Below are 27,507 nucleotides of genomic sequence, written 5' to 3' on the forward strand. Positions count from 1 at the left end.
GAACTGGTATAGATCTAACATTAGATTTTGATCTATAGATATCTAAGTAACGTTAGTCTAACGCAGTGAATGACCCTTTTCTATTCAAATCAACTTTGGTTAGGCCAAGCCCTAGATCTAAATCTGAGTTCAAGTCCAGTCCAGGACCCAAGGCAGGCCGATAATGCATGGTAACATCTAATCCACAAGAGGGCGCCATACACGTAGAAAAATATATTCATGGACCAGTTGGTCAATATATTCATCGAAGGTGGACCGGCTGGGAATATACATTGATTTCGATCATATCACGTGACGCGTTATGGACCAATCGCGATTGGCTATCTGTCTTGGCTATCTAATATACATGTATAATGACTGTGAAAATTAATACTTCTCATATCAACTCTCTCTCATAATGTACACCTTGCTAGTAGAATTGGGTCTTCTTCCTTGACATTTGCTCCAGCAATTTGTTCTGCTGTAAATTCCACACACTAACAGAATGACCAAATTCAACACTGGATTGAACACTGTCCTATCCTAACATAAAACCCTATTGCACCCTAACCTATATCTTTGATGAAATAAAGACTGAAGCAATTGTCGCATCACCTTTTTGAGTAACATAAAGTGTGACCAAGACAAAATTGATGAACAACGTCAGAACCAAAACAGATATTTTTGCCTTGCTCAATATTTAGAATTACAAGGTGACATTTGCTCATGCGACATCAGGGCTCCGTAACACAAAGATTAGCAATTAATCGCTAATATGAAAGAACAATTCTGATTGGTTCCGATCAGTCTAGGGAGCAAATATACGCATCAGTGTTGTAGTGCCTTGATGCTCGGCCTTGGCCTTAAGGCGCCTTAAGGCCTATTTTTTCAAAGCCTTGGCCTTGAGAGAGCCTTGGCCTTGAGGATTTTGAGCCTTGAAATTTCAAGGCATTTTCAAGGCATTTTCAAGGCTTTTTCAAGGCATTTTGTATTTTGTACTTTCATTTGTTTTATACAAGTAATTATAAATGTTTCAATTGTTCTGTACATCTAATGACACTAAATACTACCAGTCAGCTGCAGCAGAAGCAGTAAGTGTACTTAGCAGTGCCATCAATTGCAATTATCATCACATAATTATGTAACAAAGAGAAGTGATGAAAATTAATCTTATTTATTGGTAATATGATGTAATCATGACTAATAAGGATAATGACAATATTAATGATAATGATAATAATTATGATTAGGATTATAGTCAGTGGCGTAACTACAGGGGGCATGGGGCACGTGCCCCCCCCCCCCCAATCGGCTGACTAAAAAAAGGAGGAAAAGAGGGAGAAAGGAGTGGGAAAGAAGACATTAATGTTCATTATAATGTTATAATTATGTTATGTTACATTACATAAGAAACATTTTTTCATATAAATGACACATAATTTGCTCAGGGCATATGTCTTCATTGTTCCTGGTGCTCCCATTGTCTGTTTACCGAGATATATAATCCTGTTATACTAAAACCTCCAGTTTTCAAGTCAATATACACCAAACTACCAAATATATTTCCTCGCACTTCGAGTTATTCTTTTACATGTACAATAGTATGCTTCTTTTTCATGAATACTTTAAGTGATTGTCCCATTTTAAGGTCTTAATATAAAACATTTCCTGTCCGTGCTTACGTTCGCAGTAGTGGATTGGTGAAAGATGTCTGCTCTCCATCAATTCCTAGAATGAGTCCTTAAAATGTCCCTTTTCTGTTTTCTGATCTGAATATCAAAAATTTTTAGCTCGCGCTTCGCGCTCGCATCATTTGGTTAGTGAACTACGTAATGTCTTCTTGAATTCCTACAAACAAGCCTTAAAATGCCCCTCTTCAGATCTGAATTTCCTAAATTTTCAGCGCGCTCGCAAGATTTGATTAGTGAGATGGGTATGTTAATCATGATTACAAGTGCTTTATGTGCATGTTTAGATGTAATTCTAACAAAATCAGCAAGCGCTTATTGGCACTCCCATTAGATGACTATGGTGAGATGTGGATAATAAAAGATTCCTAAAATATAGTCCTTAAAATCTTCCTGTTTGGGGTCAATATTTACAAAAATTTCAGTTTGCACTTTGCGCTCGCATTATTTAGCGAGACAGGTACGTATCATGATTACAAAAGATTGATTGTAATGTCCCTTTTTAGGTTTGAATATCAAAAATTTTAAGCTCGCGCTTCGCGCTCGCATTATTTGACTAGTGAGATACATGTCCGTTTATTGGCACTGTCCTTATAAAAATTTCTCTATTTGGTCAGTTTACCTGGCAACTGGGCGCGCTTCGCGCGCTCACTAGGCAATTCCAAGTTTTTGCTGGTGCCCCCCAATGCCGTGACCCACGCTACGCCACTGATTATAGTGATTTTATGACAGGAATAATTCTGACAGATCTGACTGCAATTTAGACAACAATTTTCATACTTTAAAAATAGCTTACTCTAAAGAATGATAACAAGGTTGATTTCTATTCCATTAGGTTTTCCTTGTATTATTTTCTTTGACCAACAAGATTGTTTAAGTTTTAATGATATTCTGAAAAGATTCGGTAAACTTGAACACAAACTTCAATTTCGTCATTTCCAAATGGGCTATGGCATCAATGGCATGATGAGCCCAAAAATGTTGAGGGGCCAAGCATGGCATGCAGAGCAAAATTTTAGGTTTTTTGGATTGTGCTTGCATAAATTATTGTTAAGGTTCGCATTCAGTTTACACAAAAAAATGCTTAGAATGTCTAGTTTTTAGGTCGGAATATTACAAATTTTTGAGCTCGCGCTTTGCGCTCGCATTATTTGATTGGTGAGTTATGTATCCTATTTATGAGTCACTAAATGCAGTCCAGAACAGCTTCCTTTTCTGGTCTGTAAAAATTTCAGCTTGTGTTTTGTGCTCGCGTTAATTTGTTTAGTAAGATGCATACCTTTTTCATGATTACAAAAACAGCTCGAAATATTTAAATTTCATTTCTTATTACATCTTATTTCAACATCTCGCAAGGATGCCCTTTTAACAGTGATTAGCACCATAATTGACCCAAAATCGAGTTTTACAACTTCAAAATTGTTTTTTTTTTTAAAACCACTTGCTCGCTAATTAAAGCCTAAATCAAAATATCTGTCTTATCAATTAGAAATAACTTAAAAAAGCTTTGCTGAACTGCACCAAAATTCTCATTTTGACTTATACTGTAAGTGCATTTTTGGCTTTGACCTCCCCCCCCAAAAAAAAAAATACATTCTGCCTCCCCTGTCCCAGGTAGAGGAGAAAGACATATGTTGAGAATGGGCATGCCAGGATCAGATCACCTTGGTAATAATGATTGCAATGTGAATCGCCTAGAACAATAATTAAATGTACAAAGGTAACTACATATTTATTTTAATTTTATGTCTAAATCTACATGATCTATCATGAAATTATTTTCGTTTTAAATGTACAAGGGTCAAAAATTTTGCTCGCTCACACCTTTTATACATTTGGTCCTGTGTGTCATGTATGCTGCCTAAGCATTGTTGTCTAATTTTTTCCATATATTGTACAATTGAAATGCCTTGGCCTTGAGGTTTTCAGGCCTTGGCCTTGGGTTTCCATGCCTTGGCCTCAGCCTTGGTTATTGAAGCCTTGGCCTTGGGTATTAAAGCCTTGGCCTTGGAGGTTTGAGCCTTGACTACAACACTGATACGCATGCAACGATGATTTTGATAGGCCATTTCATTTAGTCATTAATCGCTAACCTTTGTGTTACGGAGCCCTGGTGTGTCGCTCCATTTTTCAGATTGGGGGGGGGGGGGGCAAAATCATGAATCGACTTTCCAAAGGCACTCGATCACACAAAACAATCTCACCCACATAGGCCTCTCTCTTTATGTATGACTCGTGAGAAAGAGACACATATCTCACCAACAAATGAATGCGAGCGCAAACTGAAATTTCTTAGTATAATGACCTGAAAACAGGAAAAGGACTTTAGTAACTCATGATACATATATCACTACACAGATAATGCGAGTGCCGAGAGCGAGCTGAATTTTTTTATATTGACCTGAAAGCTTGATATTCTAAGCATTTTTGGTACCAATGATTAAGATGGGTATGTAGATGCGAGTGCGAGCTGAAAATTTTGATATTTCGATCTGAAAAAAAATGACAGCTTAATGGACATTTTTAATGAAGATGTATATATCCAACAAAAGATTATTGCAAATCGAAGCGGGAGTTTTTTTTTGAGGTTTAGAACTAAAAACGGGACATTCTATTCACATATTTAATCATGAAAAGTATGGGTTTTTGCTACAGAAATGATGTGAGCGCGAGCTAAAATTTTTTATATTCCAATCTGAAAAGCAGACATTTTGAGCACAATTTTACAGAACGACTTGAGTATCTTGCTTGTTGATTTATGTGTAACATTACAATCTTATTTTTGCATATGCAGAATTATGGGGGGGGGGGGCAAAACGATATGCTTGCCCCCCCAATATTTTCATTCACTGGTGGGGCGATTGCCCCCCTGCCCCCCAGGATCGATGCCTCTGTGCTTTTGCTCTGGTCTTGCATCTCAGAGGGCATATGATTAGAGTTAGGATTGAAATAGAGTTTTTCGTTCATTACAATGTAACGATTAAGGTTTTAGTTTTAGAGGTTAGGTTTTATGTTTAATGTGCAGATTTTCTATCTCTTGCCTATGACATAACAAAACAACCAAATAAATGATAAACACACAAATTCTTTAGAAATTATGAAGTGGTTTATTGCTCTTGCTATTCTGCAAGTGAATGAGTTTTGTTTTCAAGTTCTGACTGTCAGAATTCATAAATATTGCTCTTTTGTACAAAATAATGTTTTGTATATACAAGTGTACAAAAACCTGTGGAGAGAAAAATTGTGTTAGCTGATCATAGTTTATAGAAAACAAAAATGTAAAAGATTTCAGTCTTTATCCTGTAAGAAAAAAATTTGGAATGTCAGTAAAGTATGAGCTTTCACATCAATGATCATGTTGGAAATAAATGCAACACAAAAAATAATTTGTAACAAGATTTTCATACAACTGAAAAAAGGCACCAAATGAATGTTACACATACACATACTTGCATCATCTGCAGCATCCATCTATTTCATCAAGATTGCGTAATACCGACTAGACACAACTTGAAGAAAGTAAAAGCTGCACATTCATGTATCTCAATCTTTTTTTTCATCAATTCTAGGTCATCTCATCAGCTTGATAAACTCTATCATATTAGATTTTCATGTTCAGATGATTATTAATGGCAGGATAAGTTTATTATTCTGAGCTTAATCATTTACTATCTATTTACACCGCTTCACCGAAGAAGGAATTCTATAAACATATGCAATCCAAATGCACTTTCGAAATTCAAGCAGTCAATACTGTCATATGTGCCACATACAACATTTTATACAAATGCCTAAAAGACCAAATATTATTACAAACTGGGAATCAATATGGCATGTTGCTTCACGTTAGCAATCCTCAGGTCAAACCCAGCAATGAAATCACAATTAAGATAATCTTCAAACTCTGATCCGATCAAGACAAGATACAAGGTGTGACTTTGCACACGAATTGTAGATAACCTCATATTTACATCTCCCTTCGCCACATGCATAGAATTGAAAATGTTATTGGAACTGCAAGGAGACATAGCACGAAAACTGACTGCACCAACATGCTTCCACATATTTATACACAATAGACAAATACATCCACAAAATGTTATATCTCTGAACAAGATGGAATATTATTCAACACCATCTGAAAACACACTTCTTTGACAGGGAAGCATTAAGACAGATTCGGTTTAAAATGCAAAACCATCCTGTGGAGCTGTGGCTTGCTGAGCTGAGAATTCAAATGTTCCACTGTTGGTTGTTGATGGGGCAACTGTCACGTCTTCCTCTTCCTGTAAATGAAAAAAAACAACTTGTAATGAGATATTTTCTTATGAGGATGAAAAATACAAAAAAAAACCTTTTATCAATTTTCACACACAAAGGATTTGGTTACCCCCCCTCCCCCAACATGTTTCTCAATGGAATATGCATTAAAAGTGATCTGTAATCCGCCAAACAATGTATAAGGAAAGTTAAGACATTAGAATTTCCAGTCAACTTTCCATGACGTTATTTTAATGCAGGTTTCCAGTGGTGCGATAAGATAACAGTCGCCAGGGTAAGTTTTGATGAAATCAACTGACCAACTTGCTGTCTTGCCTTTATTGGGTGTTTCCCATTCTATATTCTCATTATTTCCAGATTTGATTAATTGTGCTCTGTTTACATATTTAAATTTTAATACTTTGCCTTTAGTTGCTTATTTTTTGTTTCTATTTGTTTTCTCTTTCTTTGTAATGTCCGTTTAATTTTCATAGTTGTGTAATTATTGATCATGATTCTTTGGATTTGTTAAACATACAAATACACAATGGCCCATATTCTGAAGTCGGGTTTAACTTAAACTCAGGTTTAAAGTTGTGGTTGAAGTATAGATAGCCAATTGTTACATAAATCACTGAGAGTAGAGCCTTCATATTTCAGCTTATTTGGCTCTCAAATCATTCTTAACTGTCTAGGAAGTACAAATAGATTGTCTTCACCATCAATGAATCAGGAAAGAGCATAGTTAACGTAAGAGACATACAAATTAAATTATTTACATTTTTGGCTTCTCATAATTTCAGCACAGAGTTAGACGATGGTCTAAGTCAAACCTGACTTCAGAATACGGGCCAATAAGTTTCAAAGCAAAATATCAATGGTGTGTGTATGGGGGGGGGGGAGCCATTGCATGTTTGCAGATTAGGTGGCACAATAATGAAGGTTGTCTACTTGTTCTAATCGAAAGTCTCATGAATGCAGCCAAAGCATCGCTGATTGCACAAGCACTGCAAATGATATAACTCAATACACGTACCTGTGGTGAGTAGTACTTTTCGATGATCTCAAGTGACATCTCATAGACATTCTCATTCTCATGCTGTTGAAGTGCTTCAATTTTATCCAGGCCCTCGGCTTCCTCAATCATTTCGCAGACAATGTCAAGCTGTTTAAGCTTGTCAGCAGCCTACATAAGAAAAAAAATCAATGATGCAAACAAATTTTAAAACAGGGCTCAGTCACTTCTACCTTTTGCTTTGTGGTGACAAATTACCTATTTGGTAAACCCTAATACTCCAGGGGGGGGGGGGCATTATGCTTCCCCCCCTGTCGAATATAAGAAATAATTACCACAACCTATCCTTTTCTTTCAGGAACTGATGAGATAGTTATGAAAGACATTTGTATAAAAAAATGCTATTCCCAAGGCTTTATTTAGTGAGAAATAACATCTATGTTTTCTTGAATGAATTAATAAAAAAATACAAGGACTTTTGTAAATTTAGCTATACGACTTTGTAGATTATGCAATTCTTGACCCTTGTGCAAAATTTTGAGGCAATCGGGCGACCCATGGCCAAGATCTCTGGGGGAGCCATAGTGCCCCCCACGGTAATACCAAGCTTTGAAATACCCCAGGAGTATTTCTTCTTTCTGAAGAAGGTGATGATAGTAGGGCAGAGTCGGGCCATTTTCTGGAGCCTTACTGTGGAATTGGGTGGGTTGGCAATTATCTCTGCAGGAATGGGAAGCTACGAATACTTACAGAAAGGATATTTTTGAGGGCATCTAGAATGACTTGGATGATCCTTGCCTCCTTGACATTTAGAAGATCACAGAGTGGTTTGATGCAACCAGCTTGGACCATCTGTACAATCTGTTCTACTGACCCTCCTGAGGTCAGGTTGGTCACTGCCCAACATGCTTCCTTCTGGCTCTTGTATTCACCCTTTGGAAAAAGAGGTTGAAAGAAGGTAAAAGCAAATGATGCAACATTCCCCTTCCATTGGACAGACACTCCAAGGTCCTTGACCCCACAATATACCAATAAAAAACATACTCTATTTTGGATGGCAAATACCTAAAGCAATATCTATAAAATAATTTAGATACTGTAATGTCATAGAAAGTCCAAGTGAATCAGCTCAAATCACACATAAAATTTGTTTGACTTGGGAGAAATTGACTTATTAAAAGACATTTGCTTACCAGTCAGACTTAGTTAATAGTTTATTCAAGCAGACTCGACTGTATTGTACAATCCATTAAACTCTGAACTTCCCCCCAAATAACCATTTAGCTGTCTGCCAGTTATTGGTGTAAACTAAATAACTATGCAGTTGTTTGGAAATCCAATGCTAGATTTACCTTTTCTAAAACACCAACAAGTGGGGGAAGGAGCCCAGCATTGACGATAGACTCAATCTGCTGTACATTGCCTGCGGTGATGTTACTAATGGTCCAGCAAGCTTCTTTCTGGATGTTCTGCTTGGGATGTTGTAGGAGGCTGACAAACACTGGCAAGCTTTGACAATCAATTACAGTCTGCCAAGATATGAATGAAGAAAATGCATTATTTATTCTCATCACTTGGAGAGTGAACAATATTATGAATCTAAGAGCTAGTGCGGCACAAAAAGTGAAATAAATGAGAATGCCAAAGATATTGGGTACAAGCCACTACACCAAAAAATTACATACATGTGATTAAAAATTAATTCTGCAATCAACAATAACAGACATTAACCCCATCTAGGCCGGGGGGGGGGGGGCTTGGAGGCCCCCCTCAATGATTTGCGCAATGTTTTTCGCCACACAAATTGTTTTTACCTTCTTGCTCGCTGACTTTTTACCAACAAGTCTTGCACAACTTTTTTTTTGGGGGGGCTCCCCCCCCCCCTGGCAATATGATCTCCAAAAATACCGAGCTAGATAGGGTTAACTTTGACAAATTGCATTACCTAGATTTTCAACAACTAACGTCAATACTCTATCTAATGACTAAAACAATAAAAAAATTGAATCAAACACAACTGCTGTTTTTCCAACATTTACACACAAATCTATTCTACACTGACATTTGTTTTTCTGTGTCATACTGGACCATGGCTACAGTCTTACCTGTGTTTGTTCATCAGTTCCTGTAACAATGTTTCCTATTGTCCTTAGAGAAGGCGTCTACAACGGAGAAATTGAGAAAAAAAAGGGCATGAAAATGAAAGATACACTAGCACAAACAAGGCTGAAATCTACCTGAAGTCTAGGAAGTTACACTAGTGATACTACTAAGTAGTGATATTACTTACAAATATCAATAAAATTGTATAACACTACATGGTGCAAGTCTAAATATAGTGTTCTCAGGGCTCAAGGAAGAATACAATTATACAATTTATAAGACTTTGGAAACCAAAATGTACATTAAAGGTATTGTTTAACTTTGTGAGCAGCCGATTTAAAAATTTTCAAACCAAGATGAAACTTGTGTATCAGTGCATGTATTAGAACTAATAAACCCTAAAAACAACCATTATTGAGAATGAAAAGCTAAAACTACAAGGGAAAGCCCGATTTTGTAAATAGGCGTCTTGTAGACGCCTAAATAGTACACATAAGTGTATGGGATGAAATTAAGATGGTGTTTCCGGTCACTTTATATTTCAATTTTTGAAGCACTAAATAATTATTTTCGAACGCAATTTTTTCTGGGCTTCATTTTTGTAACATATCCTAGACACAAGTGACAAGTGTGACCTTCTAGCTCAGATTTTTTAAAAGTCAAACCAATGTTAAACAATCACTTTAACATTGTATACATGAAAAATTAATTATCCTGGTTAATCAAAAAGAACTGGGGCCTGTTGCAGAAAGGGTTGCGTTTAAACGTAAACTTTGTGTCAAATGCAGGTGCTTCACTGGCTGCAAATCAAGTTTAGCAAGATTTTTTGAGTTGTGTTTGATCGCAACTCTTTCTGCAACGGGCACCAAATCACTAGGAAGACTCTAAGAATACTCACTATTACTGAGATTTCATTGCTCCTCAGAAGTTCAACAACTCTAGGCACAACACCAGCCTTGATGACAAGCTGTAGGGAAACGAGAGACAAAAATCAAACTCAGTATTTGTGCAACTTGCATAATTTTAACATAAGCTCACATTTGGCTACTATATTGCATAAGGAATCAAAGTGCGATGCGATACTTGGAAGATTATTCTGTCTTTCTAAATATATGAGTAGTTCATAAAAGGAATGGTGAAATTACAACAAAAATTAGGATGGCACTTACTTCAATTCTATCATTGCTGCCATCTGTGAGATAAGAAAGAGCCCAACAGGCATCTGCAACAATTTCTTTATCACAATGGTGGATGAGGGACTGAAGTACAGGGAGAACACCAGACACCACCTCATCACATGGGGGTGGACTCTTGTTGCGACAGAGGTTGGACAATGTCCAGGTAACGTTACGCAGGAATGGAACCTGTAAGTATATAAAGGAATATTGTATAGGATTTAATTTACAAATACATCATAAATGCATACAACACAAATGAACAAAAGTTTTCAATCCAAAGGAGGCAATACACAATCTTTCATAAAATATTATGAACACAAAAGCTTTTCAAGACATCTGCTTCAGATGGGTCTTGCTAAATTTTTAATGTTATTTTTTTAGTCTTAATTTTCTGTACAAAATTCCAACAGGAAGATCAGGAATTATGTTTCTTGGTATTAATCAATTTCTGCGTGGTTATCAAAGTTATTAATGGAAATAGACTGTTCAAATATTTGGAAGAGGTCTAAGATACACAACCCCCAACAACAAAAAATGTGCAATATATATTTTACACACAACTGTTGAAGCTTAAAAAAAACCTTAAAAAATCATAACATTAAACTTACAGGGGTGGATGGTTGATAGAGCTCCAACAGAGGCTGGAGGATACCATGGCGTGTCACTACATCTCTCATTTCTGGACCATCACCTGGTGTACAAAAGAAAAACTGATTAAATCATGTTGCATTTGATTTATGTGACCACATTTATGTCCATAGATTTTATAGTACAACAAAATTTGGTGGAAAAACATGTGGTAGTAAATTTTATACAGGGATTACTGGAATCTGACCAAGAGTTTCTTGTAAAGTTCATTATAATTTACAACTACAGGGGAATCTGCACAAGTTAAATCTCTTAGAACCACAGAAATCTGTTCCAATTAGGTGAAATTATGATTCTTCTTTTCAAGATGCAATCAAAGCATGCTCTGCATGTTCTGGCCCGAAAAATTGCTTCAAATTAGCAGAATATTTGAACTATCAAAGAAAGGGTCGACTTGAACAGACTAAAAGAAAAAAAAACATTTCTTGCAAGGGTCATCACTTCATTGAGTGAAAAGAATGCAGACTTAAGCTAAATTTGCAACTTACCAGCAATGTTGCCAAGGGCCCAAACAGCCTGCTCGCACACATTCTGATGGGATGATGATAGAAGCTTGACAAAGGCTGGAATAGCACCTTCACTGACAACAACCTTGGTTTGCTCTGGGGTTCCTGAGGCAATGTTGGTCAAGGCCCATGCAGCTTCAAATTGCATTGTTGGGCTAGAGATCAATAACAAAAACATAAGTCAGTGATAACTTTGAGTCTTCAAACTTTTCAAACTAGAATACATGAACATAGTCCTACATTATACACATGCAGAGAAATAAGAAATAATTCTTTTTAATGAATGCAAGTCAATCAAATGGATCAAATCTTTCTATGAAAAATACACAAAGATATTAACCACTGTCAAACTAGTAACATTCAAGCTACATTTATTGTTGTTGATTTATGTTTTTCCTACTTTCATGAAACTTGTTCGAATGTGAGTAAAATATATGCTGTGATAATACACATAAGCAAAAATAAACATATTCTTGCATAATTTGAAAGGGACTAAATGGCCTAGTGGCAATGATATTACTTACTTATCACTGTGGCCAAGGAAGTTGACAAATTTAGGCACTAGTCCTGCTTTGATGATTGGATTAATTGGAGGCTGACGTTCACGAGACAGCATTCGCCTGTTCACATAAACAGTAAATAAATGAACTCCATATGAAAACAAACAGAGATGAAAAACACATTGATCAATGTTTCAAGGCAAAGATCATTGCAACTATTATAAAAAAAAAAAAGATCTTAAGATTCATAGTATATATGTATGCACAACATTGGAGAAAAAATGTGGGTTTACCTTGCTGTTTGTACTGCATTGAACTGTGTTGTGGAATCACTTGAAGCAATTGCTTTGCAGATTTCTGGAATGGTCATCTGAACAGTGGGCTGGAAGTAATTTTTAAATAAAAAATTTGATTAATTCAATACAGAACTCTTGTCAATACACAGCAGAATCAAGAAACAATATTATACAGCTCGTACAAAGATTGGTTGAAAGCCATTCAATATTTGATCCATTTTGTGCTGCATGCAAATTTTATTTTCCATTGCACGGCGACAATGCATTTTTTATTTTCCGTTGGTTGATGAGCTCTCTTCCTCTGTGTGTACCACTGAGCATGGGTGTGTGTACATAGTACTACATACATTTTGTATTTGTATGTGTGTGTGTTTGCGCACATCGAAGTAAACAAGGCTGACTGTGCGCATTTAAATTCATTAATCAAAGCGTGTCACAAAAAAAATGAAAATAATTAACTGCTTTCATACATGGGGAAAATAACGTTATCAGAGAAAATTGAGTTGCCAGACAAAGGAAAATAATATTTTAATTCCATCTGCTTTAGAATTATTTTCTCTCTATTTTGTCAAATAACACAATCTAGAAGAGTCGTACAAACCAACTGATACATGTCTTCATTCTTCCATGATGCGACCCATCCACTCTCGTTGAGGCTCTGTTCAACCCATCACACTCAGCCTAATGGCTTTGTGCAATTGATTGAACAGAGCCTCAACTCGAGTGAGGATAGATCGCATAATGAACTCGAGTGAGGATAGATCGCATAACGAACTCGATTGAGGATAGATCGCATAATGAACTCATGTGCATGCATTATTTGTATACTAGTTTGACTTCTGAAATCTTAATCTGCATGCATCATTTATAAGTAGTATCTTAATGAATAACCTGTTTCTTTTCTTGCAAGGGACTAACTGGCTCTTCTTCTGTGTTAACATTCCTTCTCTTGAGCATCTGTTCATCTCTTTTGGCCTTGCGTAGCTCAACACTCATGTCATTACGCCTTCTTCGTAGTTCCTATTAATCATAAAATACCATTGTAAGAGCAAACATTCATTTAAAGTCTATGGGTGATATAAACATTGTTTTGTTAGGCCTGGTTTAAAATGGACTGTTGTCATTTTAAAGTCATTGTCAAGTTATTTACTAATTGATAATTGTTTTTATCCTGCTGCAAAAAGTTGTCCAATAATTATTCAAGTCGTGAAATGGGCAGAATATGAAAATATACATGAATCATAATGAATTTCATTTGCCACAAATATGGAATACCATGAAGTCCAGTATTCCATAAAATGTGTGTGACTTAAAATTCTAGTTTAGACTAGGTTTAAACCTAGGTTTAGTTATCAGAATACCAACTTATGGAAGTTTTACAACAGTAAGTACACAAGATTTTACAAGCAGACTCCCCCAAATATCCATTCATTGAAATAAGTTCAGAATTAACAACTTTGAAAGTACACTGCAGTCAGTGCAGTGTGTACAATCTAAACTTCAAACGTGTAATTTTCCTTGGAATTGAAATAATACTGTACCCCAAATGTCTTACAAATACTAAGCACTAACTTTTACTAAAGTGACTCAAATATAACATTCTAATTTTCCATATTATACTTCCTACAACTACTGATCAAAGAATTTCAAATATAAAAAACCCATGAAACTATTAAACTGTACTATCACTATTACACTGCCAATTATCTACTTTTAACTTTGAACATTATGTAATTCAAAGCTTTGAAGTTGTCAACGATGACATTTCACTTACAGAAGTATCCTTGTTCTTGTTCTTGAAGGCCTTAAGCCTGTTATTCTCAATTCCAGGCATGTTGTTTCAGTTATGTAGCTCAGCGAGTAAAGGAAGAAGATTGCAGGAATGAATTCAGACCTTGGATTCTGTTTGGAAATAGACCTTAGTTGCTTGGTGGTATTTTCAAAGCTGAAATTTATCTGCAACAAAAATAGAAAAAAAAATTATAGATTTTTTCCCATAAAATGTGACCCATTTTCCAAACATTGTATGATTAATACAGACACAATGTCACCTGCCAAACTGCTCTTCAATGTACCATACATCATGTACATGTAGATCTACAATATGTACAAATATAGCACAATTTATTTAAAAGGCAGTTGAATGAATAACAAAAAAAAAATCAAAGTCAATAAAATAGCATAACATGGAAAATTTGTTGAACCCCGACATCTTTCTCATTAAACACAATTTGATTTCAATTGAAAATGTTCCATTTTATCTACATGTATCGAAGTCTACTTATTGGGGGTGGACTTGTCCTACTTTGTTATTAAATTTTAGAAATAGTATCTTTTTCCCCCAACATTGATTTCATCTGAGAACAATCGTGAATATGAAAAACATTTAAAGGTCAGGTCCACCTCAGAAAAATGTTGATTTGAATCAAATAGAGAAAAATCAGACGAGCACAATGCTGAAAATTTCATCAAAATCGGATGTAAAATAAGAAAGTTATGACATTTTAAAGTTTCGCTTCATTTCACAAACAGTAAATTTGACGATTAGGACCTCCTTGCCTGAAGCACAAAATGTTAAAATAATGGAATTCCACGTGTTCAGGGAGGAATGAAACTTCATTTCACATGACAATAACAAGAAAATCAAAATATTTCATATTTCATATAATAAAATACAAAAGAAATAGTGAGTGAGTGATGTCATCGGTTCCCTCATTTGCATACCGACCGAGATATGCTTCCTGTTTTGTGAAATGAAGCGAAACTTTAAAATGTCATAACTTTCTTATTTTACATCCGATTTTGATGAATTTTATTTGATGAAATTGTTATGCTTGTTGATTTTTTCTCTTTTTATTCAAATCAAGTTTTCGTTGGGGTGGACTTGTCCTTTAAGTAAAACTTTATTATTGGAAAGTTATGCTTTCATATCTAATCATATGTTCATGAATAGGCCTATTACATGTACTTTTGTATCATGTGATCATTGCATGAGGAATAGCAATATAGCAACAAAGTCATTAAAATGGTGATCAGAAAACAAAGGATATAGGCAGCATTTAAAACTGATTTTTTTAAATATTTAAAAAAAATTGTTATTCCTTGGGCTTGGCTAATTTTGATTACATTTTCAGTGATTTGTCTTATTTTTCTTTCTTTAAGTCATTATTTTTCTTTCTTTTATTCATCATTTTTCTTTCTTTAAGTCATTATTTTTCAGCCTGGAGTACCCCTTAAATAAGATTCATTTTGCATTATTCCGGTGAAACGGTTATGCATATCTCCATGAATATCAATGAGCAATCTGATGTCATATTTCATTTATATTAAATTAGGTTTATTCAATTTTTTAGCTAAGAACTAAAAAAATTTGGATTGACAACTGATCTACATTAAAGGTCAAGTCCACCTCAGAAAAATACTGATTTGGATCAATAGAGAAAAACCAGACAAGCACAATGCTGAAAATTTCATCAAAATCGGATGTAAAATAAGAAAGTTACGACATTTCAAAGTTTCGCTAATTTAAAAAAAAATAGTTATGAACGAGCCAGTTACATGTACATCCAAATGAGAGTCGATGTAACTTACAATTTCTTTTGTTTTTTAATGTTTGAATTATACAATATTTCAATTTTTACGAATTTGACGATTAGGACCTCCTTGATTGAAGCACAAAATGTTCAAATAATGGAATTCCATGTGTTCAGGGAGGAATGAAACTTCATTTCACATGACAATGACTAGAAAATAAAAATATTTCATATTTCATATAATAAAATACAAAAGAAATAGTGAATGAGTGATGTCATCAGTTCCTCATTTACATACAGACCGAGATGTGCATATATCTGTTTTGTGAAATGAAGCAAAACTTTAAAATGCCGTAAGTTTCTTATTTTACATCCGATTTTGATGAAATTTTCAGTGTTATGCGTGTTGAATTTTTCTCTTTTTATTCAAATCAAGTTTTTGCTTGGGTGGACTTGTCCTTTAAGATATTCATCTAGCTGCAAATTATTTCATGATTTTTGGAGAGACATACTCATTCACACATGTCAAAAAATGAAACAATGATTTCATGTAATAAAGAAAAAAGTGGGGATCGGGGGAGCGTTTCATGAAAGGACTTGTCGGACGTTTTATCCGACAAGTCCTGTTTTATCCGACAGTTACCATAGTAACAGTGCTTCTCAGCCAATCAGAATCAAGGAAAGATGTCAGATCTGACAACTTGTCAGACGAAAATGTTGATGAAACGCCCCCAGGGGATGTGACATCAGCCCACTTAATAAATATTCATGACATACAACATTAAACAGTTTGCTGAATAAAAATTCAAAATGCAATATAACTATATAAGACTTTGATGAAATCTTCAGCATTTTGCTGTGTTTTTTTCTCTATTTATTCTAAAAATATTTTCAACCCAAGTCCCAGCACCCCTTTAATGTGAGGCATGCACATCCCTGTCAAAATATGAGTGCCCATATAAGTGAATGTCGAGAAAAGGGCACTGCGTATTTTGGGGGTATCTTATCTACCCAGTTAATGTGTGTCCAGACAACTGATTTAAAAAAACAACTGATTTAAAAAAAAACAGCCATTTGGAAAAGTTCTATAAATTTTTAGTATTTAGAAGCTGTTGTAGGTCAAGTCCGCCCCAGATAAATGTTAATTTGATTTTTGGATCAATAGAGGAAAATCTAACAAGCATAAATGCTGAAAATATCATCAAAATTGGATGTAAAATATTATTAAGTTATAAATGACATTTTAAAGTTTTGCTTATTTTCTCAAAACAGTGCACAACTCAGTGATATGCAAATGAGTTGATGATGTCCATCACTCACCATTTCTCTTGTTTTTTTGTCTGAATTACACAATTAGGCATATTCCAATTTTTACATACATTGTAATTGCAAATAATGTAAAACTTGACTTTAACCACATGTTAAACAAAGTTAATAAAGGGGTTAATGCAACGCAACATGTTCAGGGAGGAATAAAATTTTGTTTCACAGGATTATATGGAGAAAATCAGACATGTCATATGTCATGTAACAGAATACAAAAGAAATAGTGAGTGGGTAATGTCATCTGTCCCCTCATTTGCATACCGACCAGGATATAACTGGTGTGAAATCAAGCAAAATTTGAATTTAAAAATGTCATAACTTTCTTTTTACATCCGATTTGATGAATTTTTAATTGTTATCCTTGTTAGATTTTTCTTATATTAAAATCATCTTTTTGTTTTTGTTGGGATGGACTTGCCCTTTAACTTAAAGCAATATTAGAGTCTACAGAGCAAAACTCAAGATAACGATTGAATTTATATTTTTTGTGTAGACCCCTCATCCAAAGCCAAAAACTGAAAAAGGCTTCAAAAATATGAAGTGCCCAGACGCCCAACCCCCCATTCCTACAGTACAGACAGTACCAGATACCAAGATTGAGAATAGACCTTCTAAAATGGTTTTTACTTTGATCCAGAATTTAACTTTTACTTAGGCCTAGTTTCACTGACACTTTTTTAGTGACAGTGACACTGTCACTCACTGTTCTTATAATAGGATGGGGGGTCGGGTGTCCGGATACTTTATCTTTTTGAAGCCTTCTTTTTTGTCTGTGGATTACACTAAAAAAATAAATTCATTACGGTACTTGTAATCATTATCTATTTTGTTCTTTATAATATTTCCTAACATTTTGTACTAATAATTGATGAAACTTCGCTTGTAAATTTTTCCAAATGACATTCTAAAATTGAATCGTCTGGACACACACAACCCGTCCGGATACACAACTGGGTAGGTAATGAATAGTGGTTTAATTTAATATATTTGAAAAGCATTTTTTTTAACTTTAAGTTGTTAACAAAACAAATTTCCAATATGGATGAATAAAGATGAACTTAAACTTTCTCACTTCTCAGACTCTGCCCAACTATGTCTTCAGTCATCGCAGTCATGACATGCATTGCACACTCACAGTCACACTCTTTCTGCAATTCTGACACACACAGATCATTCCTACCCTATACCAGAAAACATCATCAAAATCATTGACTTCACATCAAAAAAACAAAAAAATGAAGCAACATATTATTTACAGTAGTTTCTATAATCTCAAAACAAACTAATTCGTATCAATTTTCTTTTCTTTTTAGTAAAAATATGAAACAAATTTAAGGAGACAAAGAGGCTCACCTGCTCGTGCCGATATCGAACTCTGAAATGAAGTTCCAATGATGCGCCGTATTTAAAGAGCCGAAAAAGAAAGCTGTTCATTGGCTGATCATCATAACAATATTCATGAGGGAAATTTGCATAAGATTTATTATTTAAGAACAAACTAATCAGCTACATATTTGTAGAATTATTCGTTAAAATAGCTACATAATATTTCAAAAGCAAATATTATTGAGTTTGATGTATGGAAATAGAATTCCAACTAAGTTTTCATACCGATTTTCAAATTTAAAGGTTCGTGCATAATTAATTTGCATATCGATAATCATGATCGATACCATTCAGATTACATGCGCAAACAAGAAAGGAAAACAGAAAGAGCCGGAGTCAAGACGTGTCTTTTTCTCAGGCATTTCTAAAGTTGTGTTAGATTTGTGAGGTCACTTATTATTTAAACACACAAAAGAAAATTCAAACGATTTATTAATTTTGATTATACAATTTTGAGTAGTATGAGAGAGCGAGTATCATCAAATATCTGACTGAGCTCTGCATGCGCACGCTGGCATGAAAAGACCGGGGCGACGTCTGAGATGAGGCCGCCGGGAGTTTCGGGGGACTTTTCATTCAATTCGCGCTAGGATGCCTGTTGCCAGAGCTAGCTAGCCTAGCCACCCAAGAGTTCATTACCATCCTGCCTGTGGGGAATCTACAGGTAGGATTTATTATATAATTCAATGGCATTATCGTGATATAGGGAACCACCGTTCACTTCATACAGCAGTGCTTTATTCAGTCACACGCACGGTTCCCTATTTCCACCTCCATTCACTTTGTACACAAGTGCGCGTACACAAATCTACGAGTGGTTCCCTAAACCACGATTTGGCCAATTCAATTATATGTATTGTATAATTCAAACAATAAAAAACAAAAGAAATAGTGAGTGAGTGACATCATCAACTCTCTCATTTTGATGTTACTGCGGCAGCCTGAACACGTACTGAAGACGTGTCGACAGTAGAGGTGCACGGCCAATATGGGAGACTCTCTCCAATAGGGGAGACTCTCTCCAATAGGGGAGACAATCTCCCACATTGGAGACTTGCTTTGCAAAAGGACAAAAGAAACAACACCAACAAAAGCACAATTTTTTCCACCCAAAAGTTTGTCTCGCTGAGGTCAGAAGCCCATTTGTTTTGTGTGTGGATGACAACAAAAATCCTTATCAAAACATAAGTAGACGGTGAATTTTTAAAGTAGACGGTGAAAAGGTGTAAATTTTCATGAGGAATCTGCTTATCACATTTTTATTTGCCGCCAAGGTAATCCTTTTGCCGCAAATGTAAACAAAGGAAATTAGTCTCCAAAACTGGAGACTGTCTCTGAAATTGGATACCCAAATTCTTCACAAAAGTCTCTGATATTGGAGATAATCTCCCACATTGGAGACAGTCTCCAATATTGGCCGTGCGCCTCTACTGGTCGAGGTCCCCGGGGCAAATTTTGATGTAACTGGCTCGTTCATATAAAATAAGCGAATCTTTGGAATGTTACAACTTTCTTATTTTACATCCAATTTTGATGAAATTTTCAGCATTGTGCTCGTCTGATTTTTCTCTTATTGATTCAAATCAACATTTTTCTGTGGTGGACTTGGCCTTTAAAGCATTGATATGGCCCCATGTACTGTTATTTTGTGAATTGTGTCATAGAGTGCTCCCGAGAGTGCTATTCTGTAGCCTCAAGGTCGTACATGTACGTGCTCGTGCGGCAGCATACGAGCTCCATCCAGCTATTGATCACGATAGGGACACAATGCTAATAAAATAAAGCTATATGACAGTGATTTGTAATGACCGTCATACAAGGCTATACTCATGCCAATAGTTCTTGCCCTAGCTGTTTGATTGTGTAGTGCACCAAGCTAACAGAATAAACTATTGTATGTATGACAACTATTTTTTGATGACTAACATCTGTCGCATTAGTCTTGTGAGTACTTTGGATGTATACTTGATAATTGTGGTGTGTTTTGATCAACAGACATAGAGGGCAGCAACATTTGTTGTGCTCATCACTCTTAAAAATAAAATATTTTACATTTATAACTTTTGTATTTTACACCTGATATGCATTTTATAGTGATACCTAGGGTTACCTAGGGAAGTTTCTGAATGTAGGCATGTTATGCCTCTGTATTCAGTTCTAGGTTTTTCCTCCTCAAGATGGCTGGCTCACTTCCGGGAACAGGGCTTTCGTAGTCATATTTTATTGGCTCATTTTTCCAGCATCTATCCAGGGCAGCTTCAAAACTGTGCACACTTGGGGCAGTGACAACATCATTATTTAGGCTGTTCCATGTCTTACGTATTCTAACATAAAAAGAATTCCTATATTTTTGGGTCTTTGTCCTTGGTATGAACAATTTTTTACTGTGACCCCTGGTATGTTCACTATATTTTTCTTCTAGATTAAGTTTTGTACATTGATCATAACTATTAAAGTGTTTATATGTTTCAATCATATCACCCCTAACTCTTCGATACGCCAGAGTTGGGATTTTTTAACCGTTTAAGTCGTTGTGGATAGGAAAGCTTCCTTAATTCAGGGACTAATTTTGTTGCCCTTCTTTGTACGTTCTCTAATGCATGTATATGTTTCTTCAGTATAGGGTTCCACACAGCATGGGCATACTCAACTTGTGGTCGGACAAGCGACTTATATAACAGAGCAAAGTTATTTTTGTCAAGATAAACAAAAGTTCGTCTGATCAAGCCCATAAGCCTGTTGGCCTTGTTTATTTTTGATTGCATGTGTTCTTCAAAGCTGAGTTTATCATCAATTACAACACCCAAGTCCCTTTCGGAGGTGACATGTTCAAGCGCATCATTCATTAATGTGTATGGAAAAGCTTCCTGCTGGTCTTGCGTGTTACCAATATGTATGCTTGTTTGCCTTTCAATTCAAGTATCCCAACAGTGTACATAGACAAAAGGCCATTCATAAAGATGGACCCCAGGGATGCAGGGCAGGAGAGTTTTCAAGAAGGGGCTTATATGATATCAGAAGTGGATATCAAAAGACAGAAGCAAGAACGTCATTATACTATGCTAAGTCAGCTACAGGACATGGCTCGGCAGATTCCTATGTGAGTACCATACTACAGTCTGTCTTAGTCAATCTTCTTTAAGTTCAAGCAATTTTTAGGTCATACAAGTCAAACAGATTTCTCTCTGTTCCAAGAAATTGTGCTGAAATAAAGATGCTAATTCAATTTGTGAAATTAAAATGTTGAAATAAAAGGAAGCATGTTTCAGAATTTTCAGAAATAATGGGCTTTCCAATCAATCTATTAGATGTAATATCACTATTAATGGCAATTCTAGTATATGAATGATTCTTAGATGATTAACCGGTAAAAAGAATTATTATAGTCAGTTGTATTTCTGAGGATGGATTTCATCTAGACACACATTGATGATTTATATTTACAATTGATTTGCTATTTTGTTACAGGGCCTTCCTTGATTTGAATAATGGCCTAAGTTGAAGCATTTTCTCAGACAATAGAAAATGCAAAACATGTGTTATTAAAGTCAGATTTCTGTGGTCCCAAAAGATCAACTTAAGTGCAGATTTTACTTTATTTGAATGGATCATGGATTAGGATACACAATTCAGGTATGCAATAATTGTTTCTATAAACAGGAATTTTCAGCAGCGACTTCCCTACACAACCATTTCTAACCTTGCTTTATCTCTGCTGGATGGAACTGTCTTTGAGATTGTCCAACATCTCTCTGAGATACAACAGATGATGGAGAGAAAACTAATGGAACAGAGAGCAAGACTCCATAGTAGTCACAAATGTAAGTACAGTTGTCCCTGCCTAAAGGCGACCGCACACCTTACGATTGGTCTGCGACCCGATTTTGGAATAAAATGTAGCAGAATTTGATGCTATTATTGAAACATGAAATGTCTTACTGTGTAATATTCTTGATCATCGCATCCTTCTTAGAATAAAAGCAAATTTGATATCTAGTCGTAGTGACATCATAGCAGTCGTACAATTGGCTACGATTTGAAACCAATTTGGCCTTTACTTCAAAATTAAGGCTTGCAATCTTTCATAATGGTGATATTAGCATTCTTTCAATTAATTTTAACCTCAAATGAAATGATATTTTCTATTCACACTTTCAGAAAATGAGCAAAATGTGATCTGTTCCAAAATCGGATCGTGGTGTGTGGTGGCCGTTAGGTGACCTTCAATAAGCCAAATGATCACCAAAGATGTAGCAATTAGTAGATCAGAAGATTCCAAATATGTGTTTTTTACTCATGTACCGAGTCAAAGATGGGCAAATATTTGTGGTCCCAACAGACTGTTTGCTATTATTTATGAAACTGGACCCAGTCCTATTACGCCAAAGAAAATAGTTCTAGCTCAGATATAAAATAGCTTGTCAAAAGTAGTGAGAATTTAACTTTTATGTACATGTACTATCAAATCTATTTTCAGCCCAGAAATACCAGATGCAGAAGAAACACCAGGTAGCCATTCAAGATTCTCAGAGCAGACCACATAATATTCCACGTATCAAGGCCACTAATGAGAAAGAAAAAGAGGTGGGTAAAATTGTGTAATCTTACTGTTGTTTTTATCAATTTGAATAATAATGTGTCACTAAACTCATGAAAAGTGAGTGAGTTCCTGAAAGGGGCACTGTGGAGGCACAGTGAGCATTTGGAAGCACATAGAAATGTTAGCTAACTTAGCTCATATCATATTTGCTGTTTATGAATGGTAGACGTGTATTATATCTTTTTTTGATCAGAGATGCCATGATAGGCCTGGGCCCTCGAGATCTGTCAGAGGGGTGGGGGATAATAAATTTAGCAAAACGACAGATTTCTGAAAATAAATTACAGGATAATGGGATTAAGTATTTTAGACCGGCTTCCAATTTCATACAAGTTACTCCTAGTAAAAATTAAAATCGGGTCTTTGCATATGTACAAGCGCAAATCTCAAAGTGTTGTATCTTCCATGACACTCCTGGCAATAGTTACAAAATTCAATTTTGATAGTGAAGTTTTTATTTCATTGTTATTATATTGAAGTTAAGGCATGAGTTGACCTTGTGTAAATAAAAAAAATGACTAAATTACATCTAATTGCCTAAATTGAAATAAATTTCCAGACTAAAATAATGAGACAGATGTCTTTTTGTCCCAAAAGATTCAACCTGTTTCAATATTTCAATAATTCCTGTCATTTCACAACAGGCACTGGATAAGAAAATATTTGAAGAAGCAAAGAGAATGGATGAGAGAATCTTGATAGAGCTGGACACCTGTGCTGCAGAACAACAGACAACACTGGAGAAAGCTGGTGTTCCTGGTTTCAGACGAACTCATGACTCTACAGAATGTAAACTGCAGATGTACATTCTAGAATTTATTACCAAGCTCCACAGGATGGAAATGGCAGAGACTGGCAGCTAGCATGGTATGAAATGATCGATTTGATTAAATGTTTGCCTTTGAAACCAACTCCGATGGACAAAGCTGTTGCAGTTTGTGGTATAGGATGATTCAGGGATTCTTCAAAAGAGTGTAGACTGCAATTGTACATCATGGAATTTATTGCCAAGAGACACTGAAGGAAGATGATAAAGACTGCCAGACAGCATGATCTTGAATGATTTGTTGATACTATTTGCGACAAACTTTTCTGGATCGAGCATGATTTTCTGTTTTCAGAAGAACTCATGCTTCTGCAGAGTGAAGACTCCAGAAGTACATTTTGGAATAAATCACGAAGCTGCACAGGATGTAGGTGGTAGAGCCTGGCAGTTTGCATGGAGTGGTTGCCTTTGAAACCACTGATGGACAAAGCTGTTGGAGTTCTTGGTTCAGGATGAATGTGTCATTCTACAGAGTGTGTAGACTGCATATAGAATTCAGCACCAAGCTGATCTGAGTGGAGATGGTAGAGATTCTCTGCTACAGTCATCTTCAATAAAAGCAATGGACTATTTTTGAAGTATATATTTATACCTGTTTTTCCTTGTTTGAAGCAACTCAGATTGTGTTTTTGAATAAGCAAATAATTGTACAAAAGGAGTGCAATATTCTTTTATGGCATTTTAAAACATACAGATACCAACAAGGAATGATGGCTTATTGGTAGAGTGCCCGCCTCAAGAAAAGGAGGTCCTGGGTTCGATCCCAGTGGAGTCATACCAACAATTGTTAAAAATGAGGCATTCTGCCTTCGAGTTTAGCCCTCATTAAGTTGAGAGAGAAGGGTAATAATAGCATTGCGTTAATATGCAAGGGCTATTGGAAGAACAGTTTTGAAGCTGATGTTGCTACTATGGGTAATAAATCATTTATGTTGATTCAAGTTACATTAGCACAGGAATATGAATAAAATGTTAAAAAATGAATATATCAGCTAGTTAAATGAGTTAATGCGACATTCAACATACATAATATTTCAATATGTCTTTGAAGTAGAAAGAGAGGAGGGGTTATGGAAAAAGAATGTATAAGCAGGGACCTTGTCCATGGTGATAGAAGACAAAAATTGGGGGGGGGGGGGAGAGAGAGTTAGATGACGAAAGAGAGGGAATTAAAGAGAGACAGTAAAATGAAATAACAGACGTAATAGACGGATATGTGATAAAATACAACTAGGAGGGGCAGAGAAGGAAAGAGCAAGAGAAATGAGAGACAGGAATGTGGGGAAAAACATGAAAGAGAGGGATGTGCTAAAAGAAAACTATAAGAGCATGAATGAAAAAGGTGGAGGGAGGTGGGGGTAAATAATACACTATACAAATAATACCAAGTGAAAAAGACAAAAGGAGGGGGGAGGTATTTGAGTGAATGTCAATAGAAGTATCCTCCCAGCTACTCTGAATAATATGAGTAGGCCTAAGCCCCTCCCTCTCCCCTTAAAAGAAGAAGAAACTTACTTCAAAATTGGACGAAAATGAAGTCATGGCAAATCAAGTTTTGTGTTATTTTGCTGAAACGTGTCATCTATATATGCATGATATCCTGAATAGAATATACAATGAGTTAGCCGATTATGTCATTTTCTCCCCTCTGTTTCGTTGGTATTTTGTCAAATGATATCAAATTATTCAAATTGTATTATTACTAAATTATTTTGAAGAGAATTTCATACACATAAAAAAGTTGAAGAGAAGAAATATACAAAGTTATTTGTGCCCCCCCCAAAAAAAAAGAAAGCAAGGGCGTTAACATCTGTTTGTTCATGGCATAATCATGAAGACATACATACATGTACATATATTAACTGCGAAATAATGAAAATTTAAAAATGAAATAACTCAGATTGTTTGCTCATTTCATTTTACTCTTTTTCAAATCATCATTTTCGACCTGAGGTAGTTCCCCATTAAACGTTTAATACCTGTTTATACAGATATAAGGGACCATAAAATAAAGAATGGGAAGAACGTGAAGAGATAAGGTCGTAAGTGAATGAGGAAAATAAACTCGAGACTGCAAATAAGATGACAGCATGTAAAAATTGTTATTTTGGAACGTGCGAGTCTTGCCTTTCCCCTTTTCATCCTCTCCTTCCTCTCCCTCTCCCCTCTCTCTCTTCCCCTCTCTCTCTGTGCTGGAAATAGGAGGTAAGAGGGCAGAGAAAGATGGGGAAGTAGTTAAAGGGGAAGTTCACCCTGACAAAATGTTTATTGCAAAAATAACAGAAAAAATAATAAAAAATATTGCCGAAGGTTTGAGAAAAATTCATCAAATAATTAAAAAATTATTACAATTTCAATTATTTGATTTGTGACGTCATATGCGAGCAGCATTCATACATAGCGAATGGTAAACAATCAAAGAAATGTCATTTTCTCAGAAAATTGAAAATGGTTTTTACTGTACCTTTTGTATATCATTAGACAAATCATTTCACACCCGATCATGAATAGAAAATAAAATTAAGTCATCAGGAACCATACAAAATTTGAAATTCATGCATTTTATATTTACATAACACATGGGCAACTGCTCGTCTATGACGTCACAAATCCAAAACTTTGAACTCAAATAACTTTCTTTCTTTTTAACGGATTTTCCTCTAACCTTCACCAATATTTTTTACTAACTTTTCTGCTATTTTTACAACAAAGTTTTCTTCAGGGTGAACTTCCCCTTTAAAGATGACAGCGACAACAGCACATAATTTGCCTATACCTCGATGTTCGTTAATCCGAAAAAACGTAAAAAGGGTTCGTTAATCCGAACATTTGTTTCCGAAGGTTCATTATTCCTAAGGTTTGATATACCGAAAACGAAGTGAGGTTCATAATTCCGAAGGTTCTTTAATCCGAAAACGAAATAAGGTTCATTGTTCCGAAGGTTCATTGGTCTGAAAACGAAATAAGGTTCGTTAATCATTTCGTTTTCGGATAAACGAACCTTCAGAATTACGAACCTCATTTCGTTTTCGGATTAACGAACCTTCGGATTCGGAATAACGAAGCTTCGGAATTACGAATGTATGCGAATCCCCAATTGCATGCAAAACAATAACATTTAATGTTAATGTTTATTCAATGTTTGTGCTCTAGGCCCATCTACAGAAGATTAAAATGGTAAATTAAAACACATGGAGAAGATTCATTCAAGTACACATGTATGTGAATTTAACAGAAAAAAATCTTGATCATGAGAGATTCCTGGACATGATCCTATTGCATATTGGCGACGATACATCGTGGGGGGGGGAGGGGGTGGAACAAATATTTTCACCAACATATTTCCCAGTCAGCTGCTAAAAGCTGATTTTTTAGATTTTTGATTAGGGGTTAGTCCCCACTTACGTATGAAATCTCATGTACATCTATTTTTTTTCTTACAAACAAGATGAAATATTTGATAAGGCAGGCGGGTATCCAGGATTTTGCACTCCGTGGTGCGACCTGACTTTGGTGCTTCGAAAAATGGCACACCCCTGACTCGATCAGGCTAGGTATCTAAATAAACTTATTTTTTTCATGCGAGTGCAAATTAAATTTTTTTGATATTTCAACCCAAAACTTGAGATTCTTGTGACCATGAAGAGGATGGGTATCGATGTT

General features: G+C 35.5%; 2 protein-coding genes across 3 annotated transcripts; one reads left to right on the forward strand and one right to left on the reverse strand.

Moving 5' to 3' along the window:
* Nucleotides 1-4,767: 4,767 nt before the first annotated feature.
* Nucleotides 4,768-18,451, reverse strand: LOC121413552 (importin subunit alpha-1-like). Its single transcript, XM_041606408.1, has 14 exons — nt 18,386-18,451; nt 13,948-14,129; nt 13,065-13,193; nt 12,171-12,259; nt 11,902-11,997; nt 11,360-11,532; nt 10,832-10,914; nt 10,215-10,409; nt 9,944-10,012; nt 9,048-9,104; nt 8,295-8,471; nt 7,693-7,875; nt 6,964-7,113; nt 4,768-5,953 (listed from the first exon to the last, which is right to left on the reverse strand). The coding sequence occupies exons 2-14, from the start codon at nt 14,005-14,007 to the stop codon at nt 5,852-5,854; spliced, it is 1,563 nt and encodes a 520-aa protein (XP_041462342.1). The 5' UTR covers nt 14,008-14,129; nt 18,386-18,451; the 3' UTR covers nt 4,768-5,851.
* Nucleotides 18,452-18,712: 261 nt separating this feature from the next.
* On the forward strand, nt 18,713-24,816 carry LOC121413553 (protein DGCR6-like). 2 transcript variants are annotated; one of them, XM_041606409.1, is made up of 5 exons: nt 18,713-19,082; nt 21,339-21,518; nt 22,079-22,239; nt 22,896-23,002; nt 23,663-24,816. In XM_041606409.1, the coding sequence occupies exons 2-5, from the start codon at nt 21,379-21,381 to the stop codon at nt 23,879-23,881; spliced, it is 627 nt and encodes a 208-aa protein (XP_041462343.1). In that variant the 5' UTR covers nt 18,713-19,082; nt 21,339-21,378; the 3' UTR covers nt 23,882-24,816. The 2 variants fall into 2 exon arrangements, with proteins under 2 accessions (XP_041462343.1, XP_041462344.1); XM_041606410.1 differs by having other exon boundaries at nt 18,718-18,801.
* Nucleotides 24,817-27,507: the final 2,691 nt, after the last annotated feature.

The sequence above is a fragment of the Lytechinus variegatus genome, chromosome 4 (assembly GCF_018143015.1).
Source record: "Lytechinus variegatus isolate NC3 chromosome 4, Lvar_3.0, whole genome shotgun sequence".
NCBI classification, from domain to species: Eukaryota; Metazoa; Echinodermata; class Echinoidea; order Temnopleuroida; family Toxopneustidae; genus Lytechinus; species Lytechinus variegatus.